General features: G+C 33.5%; 1 protein-coding gene across 17 annotated transcripts in view; it reads left to right on the forward strand.

The window, feature by feature from the left end:
- The window catches only part of LOC126884694 (gastrula zinc finger protein XlCGF46.1-like), a 220,260-nt gene that overhangs the window by 107,201 nt on the left and 85,865 nt on the right, over positions 1 to 27,194 (forward strand). For 5 of the 17 annotated variants that reach the window (XM_050650798.1, XM_050650797.1, XM_050650795.1 and 2 more), the window contains exons 1-2: positions 18,359 to 18,835; positions 21,365 to 21,845. The exons of 8 other annotated variants lie outside the window; for them this stretch is intronic. In XM_050650798.1, coding sequence (XP_050506755.1) covers positions 18,719 to 18,835; positions 21,365 to 21,845 — 598 coding nt within the window. In that variant the 5' untranslated portion in view covers positions 18,359 to 18,718. Of the gene's footprint in view, positions 1 to 1,701; positions 3,207 to 18,358; positions 18,836 to 21,364; positions 21,846 to 27,194 lie in introns of those variants that run through there. 4 more of the 17 variants (XM_050650790.1, XM_050650791.1, XM_050650786.1 and 1 more) reach the window with 4 other exon arrangements.

The raw sequence follows: 27,194 nt of genomic DNA on the forward strand, positions 1-27,194 counted from the left end.
GCAACAACCATACATAACCAAACCGTCAACCGTCCAAACCACAGCTGTGCTACAGCTGCCATATTGGATAATTTTTGACATGGCATGTGAACATCCAATCAGAACAAAGTTATAATGCGCATGCGTCGGGATCGTAGGTTTTAACATATAAAAATTCACCCTCATAGCGCGCGTAAAGAAGTATAACTTCAAAAAGTTATCAGAGTTGAAATAACTGAAAATAATGTTAGTTATCCATAATTTTTCTAAAAAAAAATTTTCAATTAGAAGGATGTAATTGCATATTAGAATATAGTTTTTAATTCAAAAACAACTTTTCATAATAGCAATTTTCAATCTTGTGAAAAATAAAGCTACTTCACTCTTGAGTGAAATTCAAATTTTTTGACATACCTTGTATAATATTCAAAAAATTTGATATTTGATGGTTAAATCTTAGGTTTTGGACCATGCAGAGCTTTTTATGAATAATAACTTTTTTTCGTAAAATTAATAATAAAAAAGTTTTTCATATGGATACAACTTACAGGGACATACTGTATATAGGGAATAATCAGATTTTCTTGTCATGCCATTCCTATTACATCAAGCATTTTATTGGCTAGAAATAGTGACGAGTATAATATGACGTTGGTCATAATATTAGAGGTTAAATATAATGTCAAATAATGGTTTTCAAATCATATTTTAGTTACATATTTAGTTTATATTTTAATGACAGTTTATTTTTTAACAAACTTCACTTTTCCTTCCCTATCCATGATTGGTCGATTAGGTTCATAATAGTCTTGTTGTATGGTAAGTTTAGCTACACGTTAATTTTAAGAAATGTTGCTCGCTAAATGGGCATAGCTCCCAAAGTCCATAAACGAAGAAGAAACAAATAAACAAACAAAAATCTTATATAACCTTCTATACGACAACATGACTTTTATACTTATATTACAAATACCTAGTTATCTTTGTTTCACACTCTTAAAGACAAAGAGAAGCAGTAGCCGGTAGCTGTTGTGATAAATAAATATATGTCAATGTATGGCAACAGCGCTTTCCTGCTAAACTTGACGGTAGCGAAAAAACTAATATATGCTTTTTCTCATGAGGATCTTTTCGTGCGTCAAAGTTTTTCGATTTCTTTCTAACGCATTAAATTGTATGTGACAGAAAAAAACGCACGTCGGTGATTACATTTCGTCGGTGACATTTATAACATTTATTCTAGTTGTCAATAGATGGCGCTATAATCGAAAAAAAATTTACGAATTATATAATATATCTACGAATATAATCTGAACAATTTATAAGACTATACAAATCAAAGAAAATACCATTTTATAAATGCAATAAACACAAATGATTTGTTTTTATGCCAAATTGCAAATAAAATGTGACAACTGTCAAATTTAACTAAAATGTCATGTCACTAAAATGTATATTATCACGGATTACCTTTTTTCTATCATTTGTGACGCACTGAAAAATGCTTATGAAAAGAAGCATACGAGGAAAAATTAGTTAAATTTGTTTGCGGTCAAGTTTATACCAGTGGGTTATGATGTCATTAAATCTATGAGGCGCATGCCTAATTGTTTGACTTTCAGTTTATAATATATATCGCCTTATATTCAATTACTGGATACATCATTAATTCTGCGACGTACAAAGATTATTGTTTTGCTATTATCTATGTGTTTTTTTTAGATAGAAAGTCGTTCAATCTGCACAAACGAACCCACGGAAAAAGCCAATGTCATATTTGCGGCCGATACATTACAAAAGACAATATGGGGAAACACGTCAAGATGCATACAGCAGGTCCCGAAGTGTGTACTCTTTGTGGACTCACGTTCAAAAATTTTGACTGTTTAAGGTGTCACATCTATCATTATCATAAGCACTCTGCTCAACAGTTCATGTGTGAAGAATGCGGTAAAACTTTCCGAACACATTATAAATTTTTATTGCATAAGAAAAAGGAACATACGGGTATACGGAACTTTAAATGCACTACTTGTGGAAAAGCTTTTTTTACCAATACCGCTTTAGCAAAACATGTTCGAATGACTCACGAAAAAATGAGACCTCATGTTTGTGAATATTGTAGTACTGGCTTTTCGTCTAAGTATGCTTTATTAACTCATAAAAGACAACATACCAATGAAAAACCGTTCGTTTGTGAGCACTGTTTAGAAGGGTTTAGACAGCGGGTTTCATTACGGTCCCATTTGAAATCAAAACATGGAATAGAGGAAGCCAAGGACTTCTTGTGTAAAACTTGTGAGAAAGGTTTCGCTACAGATTACGCTTTGAGTGTACATCAAAGGTCACACGAAACTAAGAAGTGTGAAATTTGTTCAGAAAATTTTGCTGGAGATGAATATCTGACAAACCATCTTAGAGAAGTTCATCAAGTGGAAGTAGAAATGAAAGAAGATAGTTAAAATTATTTTTGGTTGATTATGTGTCCACTATCTCTTGAATTTTCCATTTCCTTGTATTATTCGTATGTGCCTTAATAGATAATTGAATAACCTTTCAAATGAGCTAGCACACGACCCCTATTTTCATTAAAAAAATCATCGATTACGTCATCATGACTAGATGGATGACGTCACTAGTATGGTATAACAGTGCTCCGCACACATCAGGTGAAACATAGAATCGAGGAAATATCTGTTAACGTAAATGAGAGTATATCTGCTACAAATTACACATATTGCTGACAAAGTTAATTTGTGATTCTTAGTAAGGTTTAATTTCAATAAAACAGTTAAAGAAGAAATGTTATTTTGCCACACACTAAACACCTCTACAACTGGCCAAGACATTTTGGATTCCTTTGATAATTTTTTTCGCGAAAATGGAACTAATTGGTCCAAATGTGTCGAACTTACAAGCCGATGGGGTAATGGATCGGTCGCGAATATGAAAAAATATCAGAAAATGAGTCGCCAGACATAAAAGGTTGGGAACCACTGGTCTAAACCAAAGAGATGATGCTCAAAGGCTTCCTAGAACATGGAAAACGGTATTGAAAAAAAAAGACCAAAATAAATCAGGCAACGAGATCGACGAGTATTACCCCTCCTACCTATACAGGACCAATAACAAGAAGCGCAGTCAGGAACCGTTCAGGGGAAGCGCGTTAAGATATAAGACTATACAGGGTGTTTCACTAGGAAACGGAAATAGTTAAATGGTGAATAGAGGTCACCGAGCCGGTTCTAGATATATGTACTACATTTTTTGCCCTACCGACTTTTATAACCGAGTTACAGGATGTTTTATCGATTTTACCCATTTCTTTCCTAAGCCATAACTTTAGAACCACCCTGTATATTTTTTTGATATTTGGTACACATGCGTCTCATTCAAAACCCAAACGACCGACTTATTAACCATAAGAAAAATCCAGGTCCGGATTAACAAAAAATTAAGTAATTGTGACTTTAAAACAACACCCTGTATATTCAAATTTTGAAAATCTGTTTGCATATTTGAAAAGAGCACAAAAAAGTAAGTTTAATGGTTCGCTTCAATTTTTCGGCCAGACAATTTTATGACTTTAATTTTGAAATTATATTGAATTTTTTAAGAAGTCTGACATTAAAAAGCAGATATTATTAACTTTTAGTTATAAATTATTAAAGCTAATGAATAAATACTCATTTTAAAAATAATCAATACTTATTTACCACATTGGAACGACCCAATTACTAATCACAAGAAAAATCCAGGTCCAGATTAACAAAAAAAAAATATAAAGTAATTGTGACCTTGAAACAACACCCTGTATATTAAAATTTTTAAAATTTGTTTGCGTAATATAAAAGAGCATAAAAACTACGTTAAAAGGTGAATGTCAAATTTTTGCGCAGATAATTTAATTACGGCAATTTTGACATCATATTGATTAATTCTGTCAAGGTAACAAGAAGCTTCCAGAAAAATTAAGAACAATCCCAATGTAATTAGAAATTCGATTCGAAATATTTTAAAACGAGCAAGGAAATGCATCGAACAAAATGGCGGACATTTTGAGCAACTTTTATAGTTAAAATATTTTTAATTTATGTTAAATTGTTGAATTGTTTAAACGATTTTTTTTATTGGATATAACTGTTTTTTATAATTCCTTACCAAATCATTAAAATATCCCAATTCTCGCAATTCTAATTTTTAATAATGTGCCTACAGCTACAAATCCAGAGAATCCATGAAGCCAGCGTAGTAAATGAGTATTTAGTATTTTTATAATAAGTATCGATTCATTAACATTAAATTATTAAAAGTTAATAATACCTGGTTTTTAATCTGGGAGTTCTTTAAAATTTCAAAATTGATGTAATTAAATCAACGACGCAAAAAAATTAAAATGAACCTTTAATCACAGTTTTTTATGCTCTTTTAAAATGCGCAGATAAATTTTAAAAATTTCAATATACAAGGTGTCGGCTCAAGGTCACAATTACATAGTACTTTATATTTTTTTGTTAATCCGGACCTGGATTTTTCTTGTCATTAGTAATTGGGTCGTTCCAATGTGGTAAATAAGTATTGATTATTTTTAAAATGAGTATTTATTCATTAACTTTAATAATTTATAACTAAACGTTAATAATACCTGCATTTTAATGTCAGAGTTCTTAAAAATTCAATATAATTTCAAAATTAAAGTCATAAAATTGTCTGGCCGAAAAATTTAAGCGAACCATTAAACTTCCTTTTTTGTGCTCTTTTCAAATACGGAAACAGATTTTCAAAATTTGAATATACAGGGTGTTGTATTAAGGTCACAATTACATTATAATTTTTTGTTAATCCGGACCTGGATTTTTCTTATGGTTAGTATGTCGGTCGTTTGAGTTTTGAATAAGACATAAGTGTACTAAGTATCAAAAAAATATACAGGATGGTTCTAAAGTTTTGGCTTAGGAAAGAAATGGGCAAAATCGATGAAACACCCTGTAACTCGGTTATAAAAGTCGGTAAGGCAAAAAATGTAGTATATCTAGAACCGGCTCGGTGACCTCTTTTCACCATTAAAGTATTTCCGATTCCCAATGAAACACCCTATATAATAGACCAAGAGGCAACGCTGAAAAATCTATTTCAATTTACTAAAGCTAGATTTTTCACAGTTGATTACTGTGAGTGTGTAGAGAAACATACTGCGGTCGCTCAAGCGAAACGTGGAACAGGGGTTACTGAGAGGATATCAAAGTTGCATTCCTACGAAGGTAATTATTTCCATTTACTAAGGCTGAAAATCAGTACACACATTCTAAATTAAATATAAATAAAAGTTATTATAGTCGGTCAGCTGTATGACGGGACAGAGCCGGTCGGTCGGCCCCAATAGTCGATTGAGGAAATGAAGCATTTTGGCTAGATTTGCAACAGGCTTGTTCTCTCTCTGCGCTCTCTCCGATGAGATTCCAATAAGAATCGAAAATCGCGATTCAGAGAGCTGGATTGCACTCCGTATTCTAATTGAAAAGTAAGATTGTTTTGCCTTCGCATTGCAACTGAATAAAAATGGTATACATTTTTATTTTATAGTCGTATTAGTCCGTAGAGTAACTAGGTGCATTTTCCGTTGGAACTTTACCAAGCTGCAGACGGGGGATGTGAATTGCATAGTGTAGAATTCCTTCCCTTTGTCTTCACTGCAGCATCCATTTGGCTTGCAAATTGTAGAAGCCTTGTAGGTGTCACCAGGGAAGTGTACCAATATGTTTTTCAATTTAAAAATCTTTTAGTAATATTTTTTATATTTTCAATATTATTAATGTTACTATTAGGATTGAAAAACTTCATCTTTTAGCTATAAGATTGTGTAAATTAAATTCCGTAAGATCGCTTAGATTTTAATTGGGGCGGGTTTAAAGGGCTCAAATAAGGGGGCGTTTGCTGGTAAATAGAGGTTTTAAACAGCTATATCTGGCTAACTGTTCACTGTAATGAAAATCTATGTACAGGGTAATTTTAGTCATTAAAAAAGCTACAATTTAGTAGTTTATAATTTTTTTCGTAACTTCAGTATTTTCGGAGATATTATGAAGTAAAAGGTGAAAAATACCAAATTGCAAAAAATCAATTTTTCTTTAAAACTCCAACTTTTCCAAAATTAGGCCATTTAAATAGATCAAACTCCTTGAGTCTATTGATAATATAAATATAAAAGGAACTACAGAAAGGTAAAGACCAATTTTGAATTAGGAAGGTAGTTAGGGGGTTGTTCTCACTGATTTTTTCGTAGAGAAAAGCAGGTACCGACATTTTTTTGATTATAAGTCGCTTAATTTTCATGCTAGAATCTTTTTATTATTATTTTTTGAAAGGTCTAATTGTTCACTTGAAAAAAGATTATTTAAGTTTTCCTCGAAAAATGCAAATTTTTCCCATTATTTGGCTTTAAATATTTCAAATTCTTCATTTGACGAAAAAAGCTAATCTTTAACATGCCGTATCTCGGTTTGTATTGGTCTTAAATATATTACTGGAAAATAATATGGTTTGTGTTACCAAAGGGTACAATGTTGATATCTACAGTTTTTTTTAATAAATGCATATTTTTCGAGGTATTCTCAAAAACCCTCTAAAAAAGTCGATTTTTTCGTCGAAAAACTGTTATTTTCAAGCGCGAATAACTCGAAAAATATTAGTTTTACGAAGAAAATGTAAAAAACATTTTTTTCTTAGAATCACTTTTTCCATCGAATTGCATGGTTAAAATGTAATAAAAAATTCCCACCCCCGAGATGGGGTGGTAGGTAACCACCCCCAAGGTTTTAGCGTATGATAGCGGTATGATATAGAAAATGATCCTTGGACTATTCCCTACCTTCTGTGAAAATTTCAAGTAAATCGATGCTGGACGAAAAAATTGCGAGCCAAAATGCTTAATTTCTTCAAACGACTATTGGGGCCGACCGACCGGCTATGTCCCGTCATACAGCTGACCGACTATAATAACTTTTATTTATATTTAATTTAGAATGTGTGTACTGATTTTCAGCCTTAGTAAATGGAAATAATTACCTTCGTAGGAATGCAACTTTGATACCCTCTCAGTAACCCCTGTTCTACGTTTCGCTTGACCGACTGCAGTATGTTTCTCTACACACTCACAGTAATCAACTGTGAAAAATCTAGCTTTAGTAAATTGAAATAGATTTTTCAGCGCTGCATCTCCGTCTATAAGTAACCATATCAATCAGAAAGGCCAGCTTACTTCAAGCAACAGTGAAAAGCGTGACTACCTGACTGGACAATGACAAGTACCGAAACTTTGATTGAGACCTTGCCAAAACGTCGTCAAAATCATGGTTTTTTTAAAAACCAAAATTATTTAAACTCGGAAAACCACAGAATGCATATATAGCTCCCGCGGAAATTTTAAGTGTAACATACATATACGGTGATAAGTTCACTAATAACCGGCAAAATAATGCAAAAGATGTAAAACACATTATGTTGTGTGATAAAAAGAAATGAAACTAGTGGAGGTGGGAGATTTAGCGATAAAAACCTATAAATTTACATTCCACTTATTGTTTCCCACCTTTAGACGTACCAATCGGACGAGATTGGCAACTGCCACTGTGACAGTGAGTTTTAGTTGACATACTCCTCTGATACGTCTAAAGGTGGGAAACAATAAATATAATGTAAGTTTATAGATTTTTATCGCTAAATCTCCCACCTCCACTAGTTTCATTTCTATTTATCTAACAACTTAATAATATGTTTTCCATATTTAGCGTTATTTTGCCGGTTATTAGCGCGCTCATCACTGTTTAATGAAAGACAGTTTAAGATTTAGTTTCGATACAGATACAACGAAGCTAGGACAAATAATCCCCGGACAAAAATAATCCCGGACAAAAAATCCCCACAAATTATACTCGGACAAAAAATCCCCACAAACAGTCCCCAGACAAAATATTCTTAAGAAATATTTGCTGCCGAATAGTTCTCTAAAAGTTTTCCCGTGAATGCAATAGACGCAAATGTTTTTCAGCCTCGGTGCATGAGAGTTATAGCAATCGCCATGAAACAGTTTTCGGCACGAAAATAATAATTAGCATTTAAAATTAAGCATAAATTGTAATTTCGAATACCAAATTTTGAATTCCAATTGTGTTTTTTCAAAAATCGTGGAAGATATAAGAATAAGCTAAGGCTGTGGGAATCATGTAATTACTCGCTTAAATGTTTTGCTCACTCTGCTTTGAATAACTCAAAACATGTTCAAAACATTGTCTATGCGTGATGATAACTGCTGGTCCTGAAAACTGTAATCTTGATTGTAATGCAAAAAATCCTGCTCCTTTTTGTAAATTTAATGTCAAAAATATTGAGTCATCATCATCACCAATGGCGTTATAACTCTTCGAGAGTCTTTACCGCGTTTACTATTTCCTTCTATGTTTGTCGGTCCTGTGCCACTATTTCCAATTGTCTCACTCTCATTGTCTCCCAATCTTCTCTGCATATTTCCACCTTTTTCTAGGCCGTCCTACAGACCTTCTCCCATCTGGCTTCTCCCCGAGCAGCTATGTCTGGTTTGATTTATGGATAAATTTTTAGTTTTTTTATGGATGCACACAGATCCTCAATTACGCTTTTTAAAAACCGGATATCGAATAGTGATGCCCATAAATGTGTTCCCAAAAACACCAAAAATGTCAAAAAATCGAAAAGCTTTGTATAACTTTTCTTGCGATGCGTGGAATGGACTTTTGGCATTTTTTTTTTGAAAAATGGCTTTGGCAGAGCCAATTAGCCAGACTTGTTTGTGATTGATTGTAGATTCATAGTCATAAATTTCTTATAAACATAAGTACATTCTACAATATTATTTTTATAGATACATTGGTACATTGTGTAGCTTTTTTTATGTTGTTTTTTTTAATTATTTTACTGTTTTTTTAATATATATTTTAGTTTGTGCGAAACACTTTTTTTTACTTCTTTTTTCTATTCTTTTTTTTATTTTTGTTTCTATTTTTTTTTTCTTTTTTTTTATTTATTATTTTTTTGTTATTATTTTATTATGTGTTTTTTTATATAGGTATTATTTTTGGTATTACAATCACGATTATCGTTTTAATATCCAGCACAGCAGTTATCATCACGAATAGACAATGTTTTGAACAGTTATTCAAAGCAGAGTGAGCAAAAGATTTAAGCGAATAATTACAACATGATTCCCACAGCCTTAGCTTATTCCCCATATCCATCATTTTTGAAAAAAACTCACAATTGGAATTCGAAATTTGGTAACCGAAATTACAATAATTCATGCTTAATTTTATTTGTTAATCATTATTTTCGTGCCGAAAAGTGATTTCATGCCGATTGCTATTACAACTCTCATGCACTGAGGCTGAAAAACATTTGCGTAGATGGCATTCAAGGGAAATTTTTAGAGACGCATAGTTCTGCATGCAGCAAATATTTCTTAGGGATTTTTTGTGGGGATATTTTGTCCAAAAAAATTTGTGGGGATTTTTTGTCCGGGATTTTTTGTGGGGATTTTTGTCCGTAGATTATTTGTGGGGATTTTTTGCGGGGATTTTTTGTCCAGGGATAATTTGTGGGTATTTTTTGTCCGGGATTATTTGTCCGGACCCCGATACCACCACCATTCGCTTATGCACATTTTATCCTCTTGAACTCATCAGAGTAGCTCGTGATGTGCTCTCTGAATCGAAACCAAATCTTTCTGTCATATTAGCAAATTATTATTACTCTACTTTCAATTCGATTTATTGAACACAAACTTGTTTACAGTACTTTTATCAATCTAACAACTACAAAGGTCAAAATACAACTACTCTATGAAATGCCAAACACATGTTTATATAGATTTTTGTCGTTCAAGACTTGACATTTCTGGATTTTCGATGACATCGTGAATATTCTCGAACTTAATAGTTCTTCTTTTACGTCAAGGAACTTTTACTATGTAGGATCAATCTTACACAACTGTCGTAACACTGCTCCCTCCTTTATAGTTATTCGCCTCGAATAAATGGTCTATCAGGGTATGGTTCAAGCCAACAGGGTGGATACGAAACTGTCGTAACACTGCTCCCTCATTTATAGTTATTTGCCTCTTCTCGATATGAACTACCTTGGGTTTACTTCTAGGGGACATCCATAAACTACGTAGTTGAGGAGAAGGGGGCTTGCTAACAATATTTTGACGAAATACGACAGGGGATGGGGAGGTATGAGTGCACATTCGACGTCGTTTAATATATTGGTATATTTAAATTTGTCGCTATTCATGCCTATTCTGTAACTCATTTCGATGATAGAAGTCAGTAAAATCGAATAGAAGTGGCCAAGTCGAATAGAAGTAGTCCAAATCCGTATTCCATAACTAATTCAGATCTCTACAATCGTAATAGTGAATAGAAATCACTTCGACAGCATTTACCCTGTCGAGATGAGATTTCGATTATCGGAATTGTGGTTGACGCAAGCGCATTTTGTTTTGTTTTGACGTTTATATTTTATATATAAAAATAATTGATTACTACTTATTTATAATTATTTGTAGTATTTTTACCTTTTTTAGCTGCTTAATTTTTAGTCTGTGGTGTTATTTGTTTAGATAATTATATATTTAATTTAGACATGTTGTAGGAGTATGAATTGGACCTAACCTTATTTATTTGCTATGTGACATCTGAATGTTTGCCGCTCGCAGTGTTGCCATACTTTTTTGCTTTCATTTCTTGTAAGTACAATTTCAATCAATGGTATAATGCATGTATAATGTACGAGAATAGATAAAATAGACTTCTTATGCGTTGATTGATAAATATATATACCTATATATATTTGTATATTATACCAGTATACTTGTATATTTATCAGTCAACGCTCATAGTCTGAACAAATTATAGAAAAGATGACATTTTTGGGAAAAGTTGTTTAGCAGTTATTAAACATTGCATATTATTAGTAATATCAATTTTAAATAATTTATTAATAATAATGAATTAATAACATCAATTTAAATATCTTTGATTTAAAAGCATTTATTATATACTTCTTATCTTCACTTATCTTTTTTATTTATCAGTTTATCTTCTTTTTATATCAATTTTAATGAACTCTAATTTAAAACCATTTGTCCTCTTTTGAGCTTTTTGCATCCAGTATTTACACTAATATTTTATTTACTTTTCAAAACTTTGAGGATAGTATGAAGAAAGTATGAAAACATTGAGGATATGGCAACGGTGTCATATTTCAAGTAACAAACCAGGTCACAGAACACTATTTTCGCTGGCTAATGCGCGGTTCCCACCTCCTCAGAACCGCGTGAAATAGAAGTCAGAGATTTCGATTACGATATGAGTTACAGAATACCAATCCAAACACGAAAATGACGCGATAGATATCAAACATTCCGATTTTGGGTAATTACGATTCGACTGGGTCATTTCTATTCGATTTGTTAAAAGTTACAGAATAGGGTTGATTGTCTCTATAAATATAATTTTTTACTAGCTTTTACCAGCATTAAAGTATCAGCTATTCATATAAAAACGTATAGTTTTTGAAATGAAATTGAAAATAAAACAAAACGTTTACGAATAAATACACCTTTGTTAAAATTAAAAAGAATTCTCTTATAGATACTTTTATCGCATACATTTCGTTTTTTTCAGCCACAGCCTTAAAATAATATTAGTTAGCACTTTTGTAAAGGACAACAAACAATAAGACATTGTTCTTTGGGTTTAAACAAGCGCTTCTATATATACAGAACAACGTCTGGAAGCAAACAATATTAAATTGTTAATTCATTTATGTGCTGCCTGCATACTGTGTGTGAAAAAATAGTTCTGAAAGAATGAATGGAAATAAAATATTGTGTTCTATTTAGTTAGTAAGTGGTATTTATACTTAGAAGATTTATACGCAAAATCTTGGTCCAATGCTATTTAAATGCATTCATTTTTTTCGAATACTCAGAAAACTAATAAAAATTTTTGAAAAATTTAAACGCAGATCGAGAGACTACATTATTACCGAGGGCCAAAAGTTTCTGAAAACATCTATAATGTTTATTTTAATAAGTTACAGGGATAAAAAAAGAGAACATTTAGTCTGATTTTTAAGTTCAAAAATTTCATTCAAAAGAAACCTTTTGTTTATTCTAAGGGACTTTCAGCCCTCGGTAATAATGTAATCTTTCATTCTGCGTTTATATTTTTCAAATATATTTATTAGTTTTCTCAGGATTCGAAAAAAAAAATGCATTTAAATAGCATTGGACCAAGATTTTGCGACTACCCCTTAATTGTTCTTGTTATGATACATTCGCAAATAAAGTTTCAAGGTTGATTAAAAAAACAGAAATTACATTGCATAAAAAATTACAATTTTTTTAAATCACTGAAAGGGGGTCGTGAACTGCAATGACGACGTCAACATGGGGTAGGGGTCGTCTGTAAACGACGAATTACTACGGAGGGGGTGAGAGGGTATTAAAAAGTTCAAATTTTTTACGATGCAGTTTATGGATGCCCCCCTAGCTGAAAACTGAATGCGGTAGATTAGATCGTTTACTCTCTGCAGGGCGGTCTACGGGCCTTCCCAGTTTCGTTGAAGTTTCAGACAAAGTCCTTTCTTACGTGTTGGTTTGGGATATAGTAGCGTTAGTACAGGGGGCCGTTGACACAGCTTTTACTATTCGCGATGTTAAGTCACAATGACAACCTCTCGTGAATTTCAGCTGAACTAGCTTCGGGGGGTTTTTAATGTCAAACGCTGCCGTGCATGCATTTGAAACAAGTAGGTAATATTCAGTATTTATTTTTACATATTTTATATAAAACATCGACAACAATTTTTATTGAAATGTGAAGATTTCGTGTTAATAATTTTATATTACCCAATAATTAATTTAAAACATGCAAAAAATAATGAATATTACCTACTTGATTCAAATGCATGTGCGCTGAGCGTTTGACATTGAAAAGCCACTCGAAGCTAGTTCAGCCGAAATCCACGAGAGGTCGTCATTGTGACTTAACATCGCGAATACATGTTTAAAGAGATTGATTAAGCAAAAATTATGTTTTTATTTGTAATGTACTTCTCCGTAACGTTACTACAAAAGCCAAAGTTGATCTAATTTCAAAAAAAGTGAAAAACTAGTTATAAGTAAAATGTATTAAATGTAAATAATTTTAAATTCCTATAAACTAAAATAAATTTTTGTTGAATTTGTTATTTTTTTATTTAGTGTAGCGTATACAATACAGGTTGACTCACAAAGAATGAGCCAAATTGTATATGTTCAGAAGTCAAAAATAATATTCTATTTAGCAATAGTGGGACTGTATAGAGTCTTTGTAAAATTAAAATAATATATTTTTATTCATAAATTATTCAGTGTGGTCCAACCTCAGGCACGCGGGTCGCATGCGGTCCGAGGCTCATTAAACTGCGGCCCCCGCAAACACATTTCAAAAATATTGTCATTGATAACTTTTACCTGTTCCAACCCTGTCTAACTTTCCGTAATCTTAAGAAAGAAGTTAACCTTCAACACCCACTCCCGATGAGCGGGCAGTTAGCTTCAGTCAGCTGAACATGTCGTGTTGAATTAACAGTGGCGAATAAATTGAATGTTAAATTCAGAATGAGTAGTGCCAAAAAACGCAAAATTTTCGAAGAGAATCGTACGTTCCAAGGAAAATGGTAAAATCAATATTTATTCATCGGATTAAAAGGCAAACCTCCGTGCATTATTTGTTGTCAAGTACTCGCGGTATCAAAAGAATACAATATTAGTAGGCATTATTACACCCAGCACAAAACAAAATACGACAAATATCAAGGTGAAGCTCGCAATACTCTTGTATAAGAACTTACAGCTAAATTGAATAAACAAAAATCTCTATTTACAAAACCGACAGCTGTTCAATCATCAAGCTTAGCAGCATCATATGAAGTATGTTTAGAGCTTATCAAAAGTAAAAAAGCATTTAGAGATGGAGAAATGATCAAGCGGTGTGCCGTTAAAATGGCGCGATCCTTTGGAGATGAAAAGATGGCCAAAAATTTTGAATGTGTTTCAGTTTACCATCAAACTGTATCTAGAAGAGTTGATCAGCTGAATATACTCATGTATTTTTTTTTGAACGAGTCGAGTTCTCTGGCCCTTCATAATAATTTCAAATTTAATACGGCCCGCAACGTCTAAAAGGTTGGACCACACTGAATTATATTATAGATCCTCTTCTTCTTTAATGCCATCTCCCAATCGGAAGTTGAATATCGTTCTCACTATCTTTACTCTATCTACCGTTGCGTTGAAAAGTTTTATGGAACTGCAGTTGAAGCAATATTCTTACATTTTTCCTCCATGACACTGCCCTTCTTCCTGTCGCTGTTCCCTCATTGTGAGTCTCAGATATTGTAACTTTCTTATTTTTAGTACTTATGTTTATTATTTCGCATTCTTTGCCCATTTCTCGCAATACTTATGTGTTCGTTTTCTTCTGTGTCCATGCCATTCTAAGCATCATTCTGTAATTTCACATTTCAAATTACTATAGGTTAATTATGTAGCATTGTATCAGTGTCCAGCTTTTAAGTTCAAGTCATATTGTAATATCGAAAACAGGTAGCATTTCAGAAAAGGGTAGAAAGATGCAGTCGGAGATCGTGAGACAATGGGAAATAGTGGAAGAGGACCGGCAAACTTAGAAGGCAATAGTAAACGCGCAAAGACTCACAGAATTTTAACGCCATTGATGATGATGAAGCCTTTATCCCTTTTGATGACCCTTTATCTATGGATGCATTTCCCAAATATTCTAGATATTTACCCGCCAATTGCAATAAGGCTCTTCTTAATAACGATTTTACAAATTTAACACAATGTAGCTCAGAATCGAATCTAGACCCATTTTTATTAAGTAAAATATTATTTTTGATTTCTGAACATACAGTTGAAATTTAGCTTATTTGTCATTATTCACCCTGTATACAGTATAGGTACATCCTCGTTCACAAACCTGTACTGATAATAGGTTTGTTCCAAGCAGTCAAAAAACCGTTCTTGAACGGTTACGAGTATGCGCAGTAACGAACAATGTGTTATTGCGCATGCGCGTAACGATTCAAGAATGGTTTTGTGTCGAGTTGAAATAAACCTATAATAAGGCAGGAGTGGTGCGCCACGATCCTCACTTGATGCGTTGTTTTCAATAAACTTTTAACTGAAGAAAAATACCCCTACTTCGACCCAAAAAAAACCACTTGAAAGTTAAAATTCATGAAATGGTCTAGCTCTGATGATTAATATGTGTGGAAATGTAAGTTATGTTAAGGATACATTTTTTCAATTTATGTATAAGATAATACAGTAGAGCGTCGATAATCCGAACTAATTGGTACAGAGGTAGTTCGGATTACCAAATTGTTCGGATTATCGAACATATGTTCAAAATACATACAAAGCTCATAAACATAGTACATATTATGTACATACGTTTTAGTTACAAGGAACAAAACACCTGTATAATAAACAAATATATTGTATGTATTTCTGCATAAACAAAACAAAAATCCGCGGTCATATTTTGCCCATATTGTCATATTAAATCCAAAAATTCGGTCCGTGATCATATTTTTTAATTTTATAATTTTTTTTGCGTTCGGATTATCGACGCTCTACTGTATTGTCAAAATGAAAAATGTCGAATTTTTGTCAAGAATCATCTAAGCTCAGCTCAGGTAACAGTAATTTATGAGTTTTGGATGAATTTATTTATAAAATGTTGGCTCAAAGCCCAATTGGGAACAGGTGACACCATGATACTATAAATAAAGAGATATATAGTATTTTCCCGTAGCGCAAATACGTCGGAGTTCGCGCATTGATGACGTAACTGGAGACCGGAAGTTAAATTTGAATTCTTATTAAAGTTAAATGGGATTTGTATGCATTATGTGATGAAATTATTAAATTAGCAAAATAACATTAAACTTCAATGTATTCGAAAGAAATTTAGTGTCGAGATTCCAGTCAAAATAACTGTCAAAGATAAAATATAAAAGACAACCGCGAACAATTCAAAGTAATCGGACATTACGAATGACTACGAACTTGCCGGTCTCCAGTTACGTCACGACTTCCGGATGTGCAATATATTATCTTGTTATTTATAGTATCATGGGTGACACCATTGTTTTTGGTACAATTTTTTCAAAGAAATATGCACCAAATTTAATTTTATATTTTAGTACATATAAGGAAATATTGAAACTCCGACAACGCTGCAAGGAGAACTGTAAATTGCCTACATTTGGCGCAACTCTGTGATTATAAAAAAGGATATTTTCCATAGATATAATAACCTTTAGATTAGGCAAGCTATGGGCCGCTCTGTGCATCGAGGTGTAACGCCGATATCAAGGACGCCATTGGTCAATATTCATTTTGAGTGGTCTAGCCATCTTTGTCCGTCATATGAGCGGTATCGCTTAGTAAAAAGATAGACTGCCGCGCGTTACGCTTTTTTGCTCAGTATGCCTTGTCTACGGTTAACATGTCTGATATTTTCACAAAACATTTTAAATTGTGAAGTACAGAATGAACTTAGATCTACAGACGGGGCGCGTCTCGTAAATTGCACGAATTCGCGCAATCGTACTTGAGACACTCTGTCAGGTGAGGTGTTTGAAAATTTGAGTAACTTGATTCTGTGGTGTGAAGTTCTAAAACTTTTAAGTGTGGTTAAACTTTTGTTTTATTTTCACTGTTCTTTTTGTTGTAAGTAGAAAATGAATCGTTGTACTAAGTGTTTAGTTTCTTTCGAAGAATTAAAGGCTGTACAAAAAATTGTAGTCCCGATATAAAACCCACCATAGATGCTATAAGAAATCAAAAAGATATCAATTTGGGTTTTCCATCCACATCCAGAATACCCTCCAATAAAAAAATTATCCCTCAGAGGAAATTTTTTCTAACGAAAAAAATTAAAAAGGGAAAGAAAAGGTCAAAATTTCAAAAGCCGTCTTCAGAAGAAGCCGATATGATGGCTGCAAAAGTTTTGATTCAAAAATAATTTATTTTTTTATGTGTCAATATAAAATATATATTTTAAAATAAAATTGTTTTATTTTTTGAGAAAAAATAAAAAATACAGCATACTTACAGTACTTTTTTTGAAATGCTATTTTCCAAAGTTTATAAAATTTCTTTTTTTTTGTTTATATTGGCATGGACTTTATGTCATTCGGCCAGTCACAACATGAGTATTAGTGTCATGTGTAGTGTGTATGTTGAGTAAGTGTCTTGTTACTTTGCAAAGTCGACGTCATTGTCTTTGAAAAGAGACGCTAATTGTATCCGAACGTCTGCGGTCCCTCCGGTGAGTACCGATCCCACAAGGACAGAAACTATATTCATTCATTATTTTATAATAAATGAAAAATTTCTGACCCTGGTGAGATTCGAACCCACAACCTTTCGGATTTTTTCGATCCAAAGGCAGGCGCTCTTACCACTGAGCCACGGAGGGGTCAAATAAAATTTCTTAGGCTCGATTTTATATTAAAGTTAAAGTGGACTTTAAATTTAAAGTTTTCTTTAACTGTAACAATTGCATATTTTTAAGGTAACACACACTTTAACTTTATTATGAAATCGAGCGTTAGTCAAACTAAATGCTCAGTAAATAATAACAACAATTAGGTACTTGTATTGAAAACAACATATTTTGTAATTAAAAAAACATATTTGCAACATAGATAACAAAGCAACATGCTTTGTTACGTATTTAAAAAAACTCTCCATACTCCATCATGCATGCTCCGCATGAGAAAAGAAAATATAAAACTAATTTCATCCTTATCGTGTCTCAGATATGGCGTAGCTACTTTTGCTATAACTACTCAACGCTTTGCTACTCTACCTACCTACATACAATTTGTATTATTTTATCAAAAAACAAGCATTTACAAACTCTGCAAATTGTATTATTTTGCTTTGCATTTTCATATGGAAAAACCGCGGTATTTATCTTGAACTTTTTTTGAATAAGCTGTAATACTTAGGTAATATTATTAATAAAACAAAGTATATTAAAATACAATGTTAAAAACTTTAATAATATTTAAAAACTTTAATATATTTATATTATAGTATACATTTTATGAATCAGTAGAAACGATTAGGTATATTTAAATTTGGTAAATTATAACTCCACTCGACCAGAGCACGACCACACAACTCAAAACATATTAAAATACAATGTTAAAAACTTTAATATAATATATTATAGTATACATATTATGAATCAGTAGAAACGATTATATTTAAATTTGGTAAATTAAACTCCGCACGACCACGCAACTCGAAACACAAGTACGCAAATACGGTTGCGTGAAGCGTGGCTCGAAGTCGTGCAATTTACGAGACTCGCTCGAACTGTAGATCCTTGTATAGAATGATAGAAGAAGAGAAGAACTTTTCCATTTGACACACTTTGACAGTGGATGGGCTCCATAACCTATAAAATAGGAGTTTTACGTTTTACATAGATATATAATGAGTTTTATGGAGTTTTAGTTTTATAAAGGTTATAAAACGTAAACAAAAATATTTCTCTTTACAAGACAATAGTTTTTGTAAATAGAATCGAATTTGATTTGTAAACTCATAAGCACAATGACTACACCCGTAGCGCTATTTCAATGCAGATTATGTTTAAATAGAACTCCAAGTAGAGTTAACATATATGGCGGAGATTTTCCCCGAATGCTAGAGATATTAACATCCATAAAGGTATTTTTTTGAAAGTATTATAATTTTATTCTTTATTTAATGATCAATTTAAAATTCGTACTTGTGTGTAGTATTAGCTTGTCAATATTTCTGTGTGGAATTGTTTTCTGATTTCTTTGTTTTATTGTCTTTCATTATATTATTAGCATTCATTTTATATCCTGCTCTTATTAAAAAGTGGTACAAGTTACTAGAGATTCCAATTGCTGGACCCAGCATTCAACAATCCAGCGTTTTTTACATTTTTCTACAAATTCGAAATAACTTAATACTTCATGTCTTCATTAGCCTCTTTATTCAAAGCTGTTGAGTGGGCAACTTGTCACTCTATCCCATACCACATGGCCACGTGTAGGTAGCACGTCCCAGAAGTGTGATTGAACTGCTACATCGCGTTGCCCTCTCTCTCAACTATGGTGCGTAGGCATTGCCTACCCCTACCCTTTGACTCTTAAGACCTCTTTTATTTGTCTAATTTTTAGCTGACTTTCTGCTCTCTCTCCAGTACAAGTGTTTTCGTGACTAATAATGCCTGTTAAAATGATTCCTCATTACAGTGATCTGCTCATGAAAATGTGAAAAGTTTCTAGAGCGTTTTTACTGCCAAAAAGATTGCATCGATAAAGCTTTAATAGACATTGATTCTGTGATTAAATTCTCTGCTGGCGAGTGGTCAATAATCAATGACTTAATTGTCACTCTTCAACCAGTGAAACTGGTTGTATAACCTTTTTACAGAAGAGAGTCTACTTTAAAAATGGCAGACACAACCATGAAATTTGTCTTATACAAATTAAATGTCCAGAACTCGAGCCGTAATGCCGAGCTATACAAAAAAGTATGATGAAGAACTAAACAGTCCTGGTTATTTCCCCATGGTGCAAAAGAATGCAATGCGACAAGGGATGAAAAATTTGTTAGTTCAAAAGGACATAATGGAAGTAGAAGTCGAGCCAGCTAATCCAGAACCCGTCAATTTTATTTTAGAACAAGAACTTGAGGTTGAACTGAAACGAGAGAGAGAAACTTTTATAACAAAAAAAACTAGTTCTAAAAAAGATTACGAAAAGATTTTTTGAAAAAAGAAATAGCCGTGTATGAGACGAAAAAAGTGAAAGGCGATCATTTGTCCATGGTTTATGGCTACTTGATGACCTTAAAACCGACCAGCTTAGAGGCTAACAGGGCTTTCTCCACAACCAGCTAAGAAATGAAAGCAATGCTATTTACACAGTACATATTTGGAAAATGAACAATTCAACACATATTCTTCGATAGATGTTGTCAAATGAAGTCATGCATCTAGAAGTTGCATTAACCGCTTAAAGTGCTTACCCGAGTTAACTCGGTTTTAAACTACGTTTCTATTTTTGCTTAACCGAGTTATCTCGTGTTTAAAATATTTGTACGAAATATAAGGCGCCTTCATGTAATCTGCAACATCTTCACGTCTGGCCCCCCTAAAAATTTAAATTTTTATATGGGCGCCCGTGCCCACTTGATTTCTTGTTTCTAATTTTAAACCACTGCCGACTGGGGTGAGATGACGATGAGTAGAATTCTATTTTGCTGACGTCACGTTCTGCCCTGACTGACCTCTGTGTGTAACCCCTTGTTTTATAGTGTGTCACACTGTTAGCAATATTTAACATTATTATACTTGAATAATTGCGATTTTCTTCTCTTACTTGTAGTATTTTGTATGTAAAAAGTTACGACCGAGTTAACTCGGGTAAGCGCATGAGGGTATTTGTTATTTTATATTTTTCTAATAAAATATGCGTTTTTTCACTTTAGATTATATCTAGTGACAATAGTCTTGTTTGTAGTTTATTTTACTCTAATAAAATAAGTAGGTAATTTTTTGACGTATTTTTGCAAATAAATGTGTGCGTTAAGCGGTTAATATGTGATCATTTAATAAAGTAATTATCAAAAAAGAGGCTAAGGAAATGTCATCGTTGGTGGGTGTGATCATGTGTATTAAGAAGACAAGCCGTAGGAGTTGCCTGTATTTGGTTATACCACTAATGTTGAAATCTTCAATGAACGATTTAATAGCATTTTCACTAGAATCTCGGTTTTTATAACCCTCTGTTTTATAATTGCATATCAAATTATCAGATCCTGGGGATTAAATTAAGAGAATAAAATTCGAACCAATAGGGATGAAAATAAAAGCCACTGTTGTAATAATAAATGCCATACCGATGCTCCTGGAAGATTACTCTTTATTTAATTTCTATTTTAAATATTTATAAATCGTTTTTTTGCTCTCCTGAAGAATTTTGCTTTTTTCAGTTACGACATTTTTCTTCTGGACCAACAAAATGTTTGTTCTCCTCTGCGAGGTCACTTTTTATGTCCAGTAGAGATGTGTACCACTTTTAATTGGAGAAAACGAGAAAGACTACAAATTATTAAGTTATTGCCTATTGATAATTCTGTAGCATCTATAGATTTATTACATTTTTAATAAACTTCTTTTTTTCATAAACTAAGTGTTTCATAGAGTATTTTATGTTAAAGGTACATGAAGGGGATGGCTTACCGAAATATAGTTGTACAAAATGTGCAAAAGAAGTTCAAATGGCTTTGATGGTTAAGAAACGTATTATAAAGGCACATCAAATGCTATTAGAAGCTCTAAAAAAAAGGGCAATAGTTCAAAGGATAGCGACAACCCCTATTGTTAATAAAGTCGAATCTTCAGTACCAAAAATGACAAAAACCACTAAGCAAAAAATAGTTTCTAAACCAATAATAAAACAAAATCAAATTCAAATAAAGTCAGAATTAGTTGATATCTCAAATGAAGCAACAACAGATGAAGATGCAAATGATAACTCAAATGAAGTAACAACAAATGAAGATCCAAATGAAGGAAGTGTAAAATGTGATATAAAAACTGAAAAAGTAGAAAAAACAAGTCAACCAAACACAAATAAACAAAGAAAGGGAGCACAGAATACTAGCTTTACTTGTGAAACATGTAATTTAAGTTTTTCAGGTAATCATTTATTTTTATTTTTTTTACCTTTTTAGGAGACATAATTAACATATACTAAAATCACAATAAAGGTGTACTAGAGATAAACAAACCAACACAGTTGAAAGATACGTAGAACACTCCCAAATCATAATTTACAATGTATATACATTGTAAATCCCAATGTATATACATTGTAAATGTATCATCATCATTCTCTTTGCCTTATCTCTATGCGGGGTCGGCTTCCCTAATTGCATTTCTCCACACAATTCTATCCTGGGTCATATCAATATTAATCCCCTTTACCAACATGTCCTGCCTAATCGTCTCCTCCCACGTCTTCTTTGGTCTTCCTCTCCTACTCCTTCCAGGAATCTGCACTTCAGCTACTCTTCGTATTGGATGATTAACGTCTCAACGTTGAACATGACCAAACCATCTCAACCTATGTTCTCTCATTTTGGCATCAATTGGTGCCACACCTAGACTTCCCCTAATGTACTCATTTTTAATTTTATCCTTTCTTGTCACTCCACTCATCCATCTAAGCATTCTCATCTCCGCCACATGCATTGGTTGTTCCTCTTTCTTTTTCACTGCCCAACATTCAGTTCCGTACATCATAGCCGGTCTTATGGCTGTTTTATAGAATTTTCCTTTCAGCTTCATTGGAACTTTTCTGTCACACAACACACCACTCGCTTCCTTCCACTTCATCCATCCAGCCCTAATTCTACTGCATGCATCTCCATCTATTTCTCCATTACTCTGTAATACCGATCCCAGGTATTGCTTTTGCTAAACTATTGCTTTTTAGAATCAGTTCACCATCCAAAGATACCATTTTATTTGTAGTAACTTTAAATGAACATTCCAAATACTCTGTCTTTGTCCTACTAAGTTTTAAACCTTTTTTCTCCAGAGCTTGTGTCCACTGTTCCAGTTTTTGTTCTAAGTCTCTTTCACTATTTCCTACTAACACGACATCATCAGCATACATTAAGCACCATGGAATGTTACCCTGTAGTTTTGCTGTTATCTGGTCCAAAACTAATGAGAATAAATACGGACTAAGCACCGAGCCTTGGTGCAATCCTACTTTCACATGAAATTTATCAGTCTCTCCCACACCTGTCCTAACACTAGTCATTACTCCCTCATACATATCCCTCACAATCTTTACATATGCACCAGGGACTCCTTTCTTATTGAGTGCCCACCACAGAATCTCTCGAGGAACTCTATCATATGCTTTCTCAAGATCAATGAATACCATATGAGCGTTTGTTTCTTTACTCCTGTATTTTTCCATCAACTGCCTTATAATGAAAATTGCGTCTGTTGTTGATCTGCCCTGCATAAAGCCAAATTGATTCTCAGATATGTCGGTCTCTTCACATATCCGTCTATCAACTACTCCCTCCCATATTTTCATGGTGTGGCTAAGCAGTTTTATAGCCCTGTAGTTTGTACACTGCTGTATAGCTCCCTTGTTTTTGTAGATAGGTACTAGTATACTGCTTCTCCATTCGTCTGGCATTTGTCCAACTTCCATAATTCTATTAAATAAACCTGCTAGCCACCTTATTCCTGTCTCTCCCAATGCTTTCCATACTTCCCCAGGAATATCATCTGGTCATACCGCTTTTCCTTTCTTAATTTTTTGAAACGCTTGAGCCACTTCCTCGTTTGTTATTTTGGTGACCATTGCTGCTACTGTCTCCATTGGCTCCACAGGCTGTCTGTCAAATTCTTCATTTAATAAGCTGTCAAAGTACTTTCTCCATCTCTTTTTGACATCCTTTTCGTGAACTAGTATTTTATTATTTTCATCTCGGATACATCTAATCTGGTTAAATCTTTTGCTTTCTTTGTTCTCTGCTTGGCTATTTTATACATCTTCCTTTCGCCTTCCCTGGTATCAAGTTGATCGTATAGGTTTGAATACGCTTCTGCTTTAGCTTTTGCTACTGCTACTTTCGCTTCCTTTTTCGTGACCATATAGTTTTGAAGATCTGTGTTGGATCTGGTTTCTTGCCATTTTTTACATAATTTTCCCTTCTCTTTTATTTTTCCTTGAACTTCGTTTGACCACCACCAAGTCTCTTTATCCTCAAACTTTTTTCCTGACGTTTTCCCCAGTATTTCAATAGCAGTCTCTCTAATACTACTAGCCATTTTTCTCCAAATTGTAGTAGGGCTTCCTTTCATGTTCCACCATATTTTCTCTACTATTCTTTCCCTGAATAGACCTTCTTTCTCATCTTTTAGCATCCACCACTTGATTTTTTGTGGTCCTCTTCGATATTTTGGTTTAGTTTCACTTTTTACTTCGATGTCCAGAACAAGCAGCTTATGTTGTTGGCTTACTGTCTCACTAACTATTACCTTGCAGTCCTTGCATTCACGTATGTCTTCTTTCCTTATCATATAAATAATAAATAAAACGATAAATACATTGTAAATGTATATACATTGTAAATCCCAAATCATGATTTACAAAGTTTATTTGTAAATCATGATTCGGGAAAGCTCCTCGTAACATTCTAAGTGTCTTAATTTGTTTATTTTTAGTGCAGCTTTATTGTGATTAAAGTAAAGATGTCATCATTTCCTGTATCTTTAAATGTCTCACAATTAGGGTTAAATTTGTCTGTTTCTAACAGCACTCTCCAGTACTTGATGATTTTGTATTCATGCCAATGTCAAATTTTATGTCATTTCTGTGGTTTTCCGGATTTAACTCCACATCTAATTAGTTTTCTTTTTAATTACTTAGAAAAACGATGCTGCAAAAATAGATTAATTTTTCAACTTTAGTTGAACTTCAAGTTGAACCTGTGCTGTAGGGTTTTTTGATCCTAGGGGTCGAGGTGCCACTTTTTCTCGGAAGTAACATTTTTACCAGGAATGAATATATTTACAAATTTTAAGCAACTTCTGCCCTATTCGCAAAATTAAATTCCAACAGAGGGCGCTCAAAATTTCAAAGATGGACGACAACGCTAGGAAAACAATTCATTTTGTCATTTGAATTCACAGTTCTAAAACGTTAAATTAAAATCATTTACAGGAGTGTTTTGCCAAAGTAACCACTAAGTTTTGCAACTAAGACATCTTATAACTTAAAGACGACTCAAAATTATGTTTAATCTGTATGCATTCATTAAAATTTGATGCTAACTACTGATTTGTTTTTTACTTTTTTTCATAAAAAAATCTGGCCCCCGATAATCACACAGCGTTCTAAAAATTATTAATCTATCTTAGGATTTCTAATTTTGTTTTTAATTTAATTAATAGGTGCACTACAGCTTATTTTACACCGACAGATAACAATTTTTAATTAAATAAAAACTGGAAACTTGGAAACTAAGTAGATGAATTTATTTTATAATAATTGTGTTCTGGAAATTACGAAGTGGTCGGGATATTTTTCATAACAATGTACATTCTATGTACAGAATATATACTACATTTTATTCATTTATTTAATTTTGCAGTCGCTTAAACATTAAAAAATACTACGTTTAATACAAACGTTTAATTAACAAAATGTGTGATTTGGCATTGGTTAATTTAGGTCATTACGTAGAGTATAATAGGAATGAATACTGAGGAACACTGCAATAGTTTTTTTAAGTCGAAATTATTGTTAAGGCGCGTTTACATGTATCCAGTAACTGGCGCCAGTCGCACTGTAACGACAGTGCTGGCATCATGTAAACGCTTTTCTGTTCCAGTCCAGCGCTGTCTGCCAGCGCTGTCTGGAATAGAAGGCTGGTCTATTTTTCGTGCCAGTGGCACTCGTCCGCGTCTCCTCTAACCCCGTGCCAGTGGTTGTAGACACGTGTAAACACAGCGTTCCAGTCGCTGGCGCTGTCGTACCTATGGTTTCAGTAGCCGTATTAGGATTTTTAATAAGAGTGCCAGTGAGATTGGCGCCAGTTACTGGATACATGTAAACGAACCTATCCAGCGCTGTCTTAGTCAAGCACTCGCATTCCAGTGAGACTGGCGCCAGTTACTGGATACGTGTAAACGTAACTTTAATTACAACATAAACTGACCGCAAATATGTACACAAGTTAATGGCAAAGTCAATGTTTTCCTTGAGTTGATGCTTTTCAAATTTGCCACCAGGCGTCGCCCACTTTGCGGTTCCTCGCCAATACATGTTTTTATTTTATCAAAAAAGTGTCTCTTACAAAAAATTTAGCTTATAAAAAACTAAAAGAATAGTGGATTTGTGGTGTCTGTAGTTCTAATTTAAGTGAAGAAATAGTTGATTGAAATTTGATTTTTCTTCATCAAATGCCAAAATTGAGAGTTTCAATGTCATATACATTATACTGTCTCTACAAAGAACACGGATATTACGAGGTTTCGCTTATAACGAGATACATTAGGTGTCCCGTGAAATTCTTATTGAACTATAGCCCTCTCTAACGAGGCATATTTTATAACGAGTCTACTGCATAAAGAAGATAATGCATTTTTCGTGGAATACTTAGAACCTCGTTTTGTGGTGCTTGAAAAAAGCTTATGGTATGTGTAAAAAGAAATATGGAGAAAATCAGATGCAAAAATCCGTAAGTTAAGGTGGAAGCTATCCTGCTAAAAACTGAATGGTCGCACATCACGCAGACGCTAATGATGCTCTTGGGACTCTGGGCGAAATCACATTGAATATTAGCCTTGTTCCTGTATGCGGTGCTCCACAGGAATCAATTAACGGTTCCCAGCTACTCATTGGAATAAATATGAATACTTGCAAGGCAAGCACAGTGTGTAAATGCCAAAAACCCGACCACTATAAACCAACCTTATTCAAAGTGAGTCAAAAAGATAAACCTCAACATCTCCACATATAATGCTCGATTACTCTCTACCGAATAGTTGGAGGAAGAACCCTACTACAAGTCGTCCAGATGAAGAAGTCCAAATTCTACAACCAAATATCCTGGATAGCCAAACTAAAATGGGGATGGGCAGGACACATAGCCAGAATGACAATTGGGCGATAGAGAAAGAGACTATTGGAATGGAGACCAAGGGAAGACAAGAAAAGCAATGGTCAACCACCTACAAGATGGACTGACGATTTAAGAAGGCTAAATAAAAACTGGATGAGAGTGGCGCAAGATAGACGAGGTTGGAAATAGGAGGAAGAGACCCATGTTCAGCAGTGGACTTTTGAGGTTGAATGATGATGATGATGTGTAGAAATAGATGTAACCTCTTGGCGGCACCCATATACATCTCTAACTTCCCCGAAAATGTTCCTTAAAACACTTTCCCTGATATTGAGCACGTTTTCCTGATTTTTGTTTATAACACAGATTTGGCTTCTTTTCGCTGGTTGTA

This window comes from Diabrotica virgifera, chromosome 5 (genome assembly GCF_917563875.1).
Source record: "Diabrotica virgifera virgifera chromosome 5, PGI_DIABVI_V3a".
Classification (NCBI taxonomy): Eukaryota; Metazoa; Arthropoda; class Insecta; order Coleoptera; family Chrysomelidae; genus Diabrotica; species Diabrotica virgifera.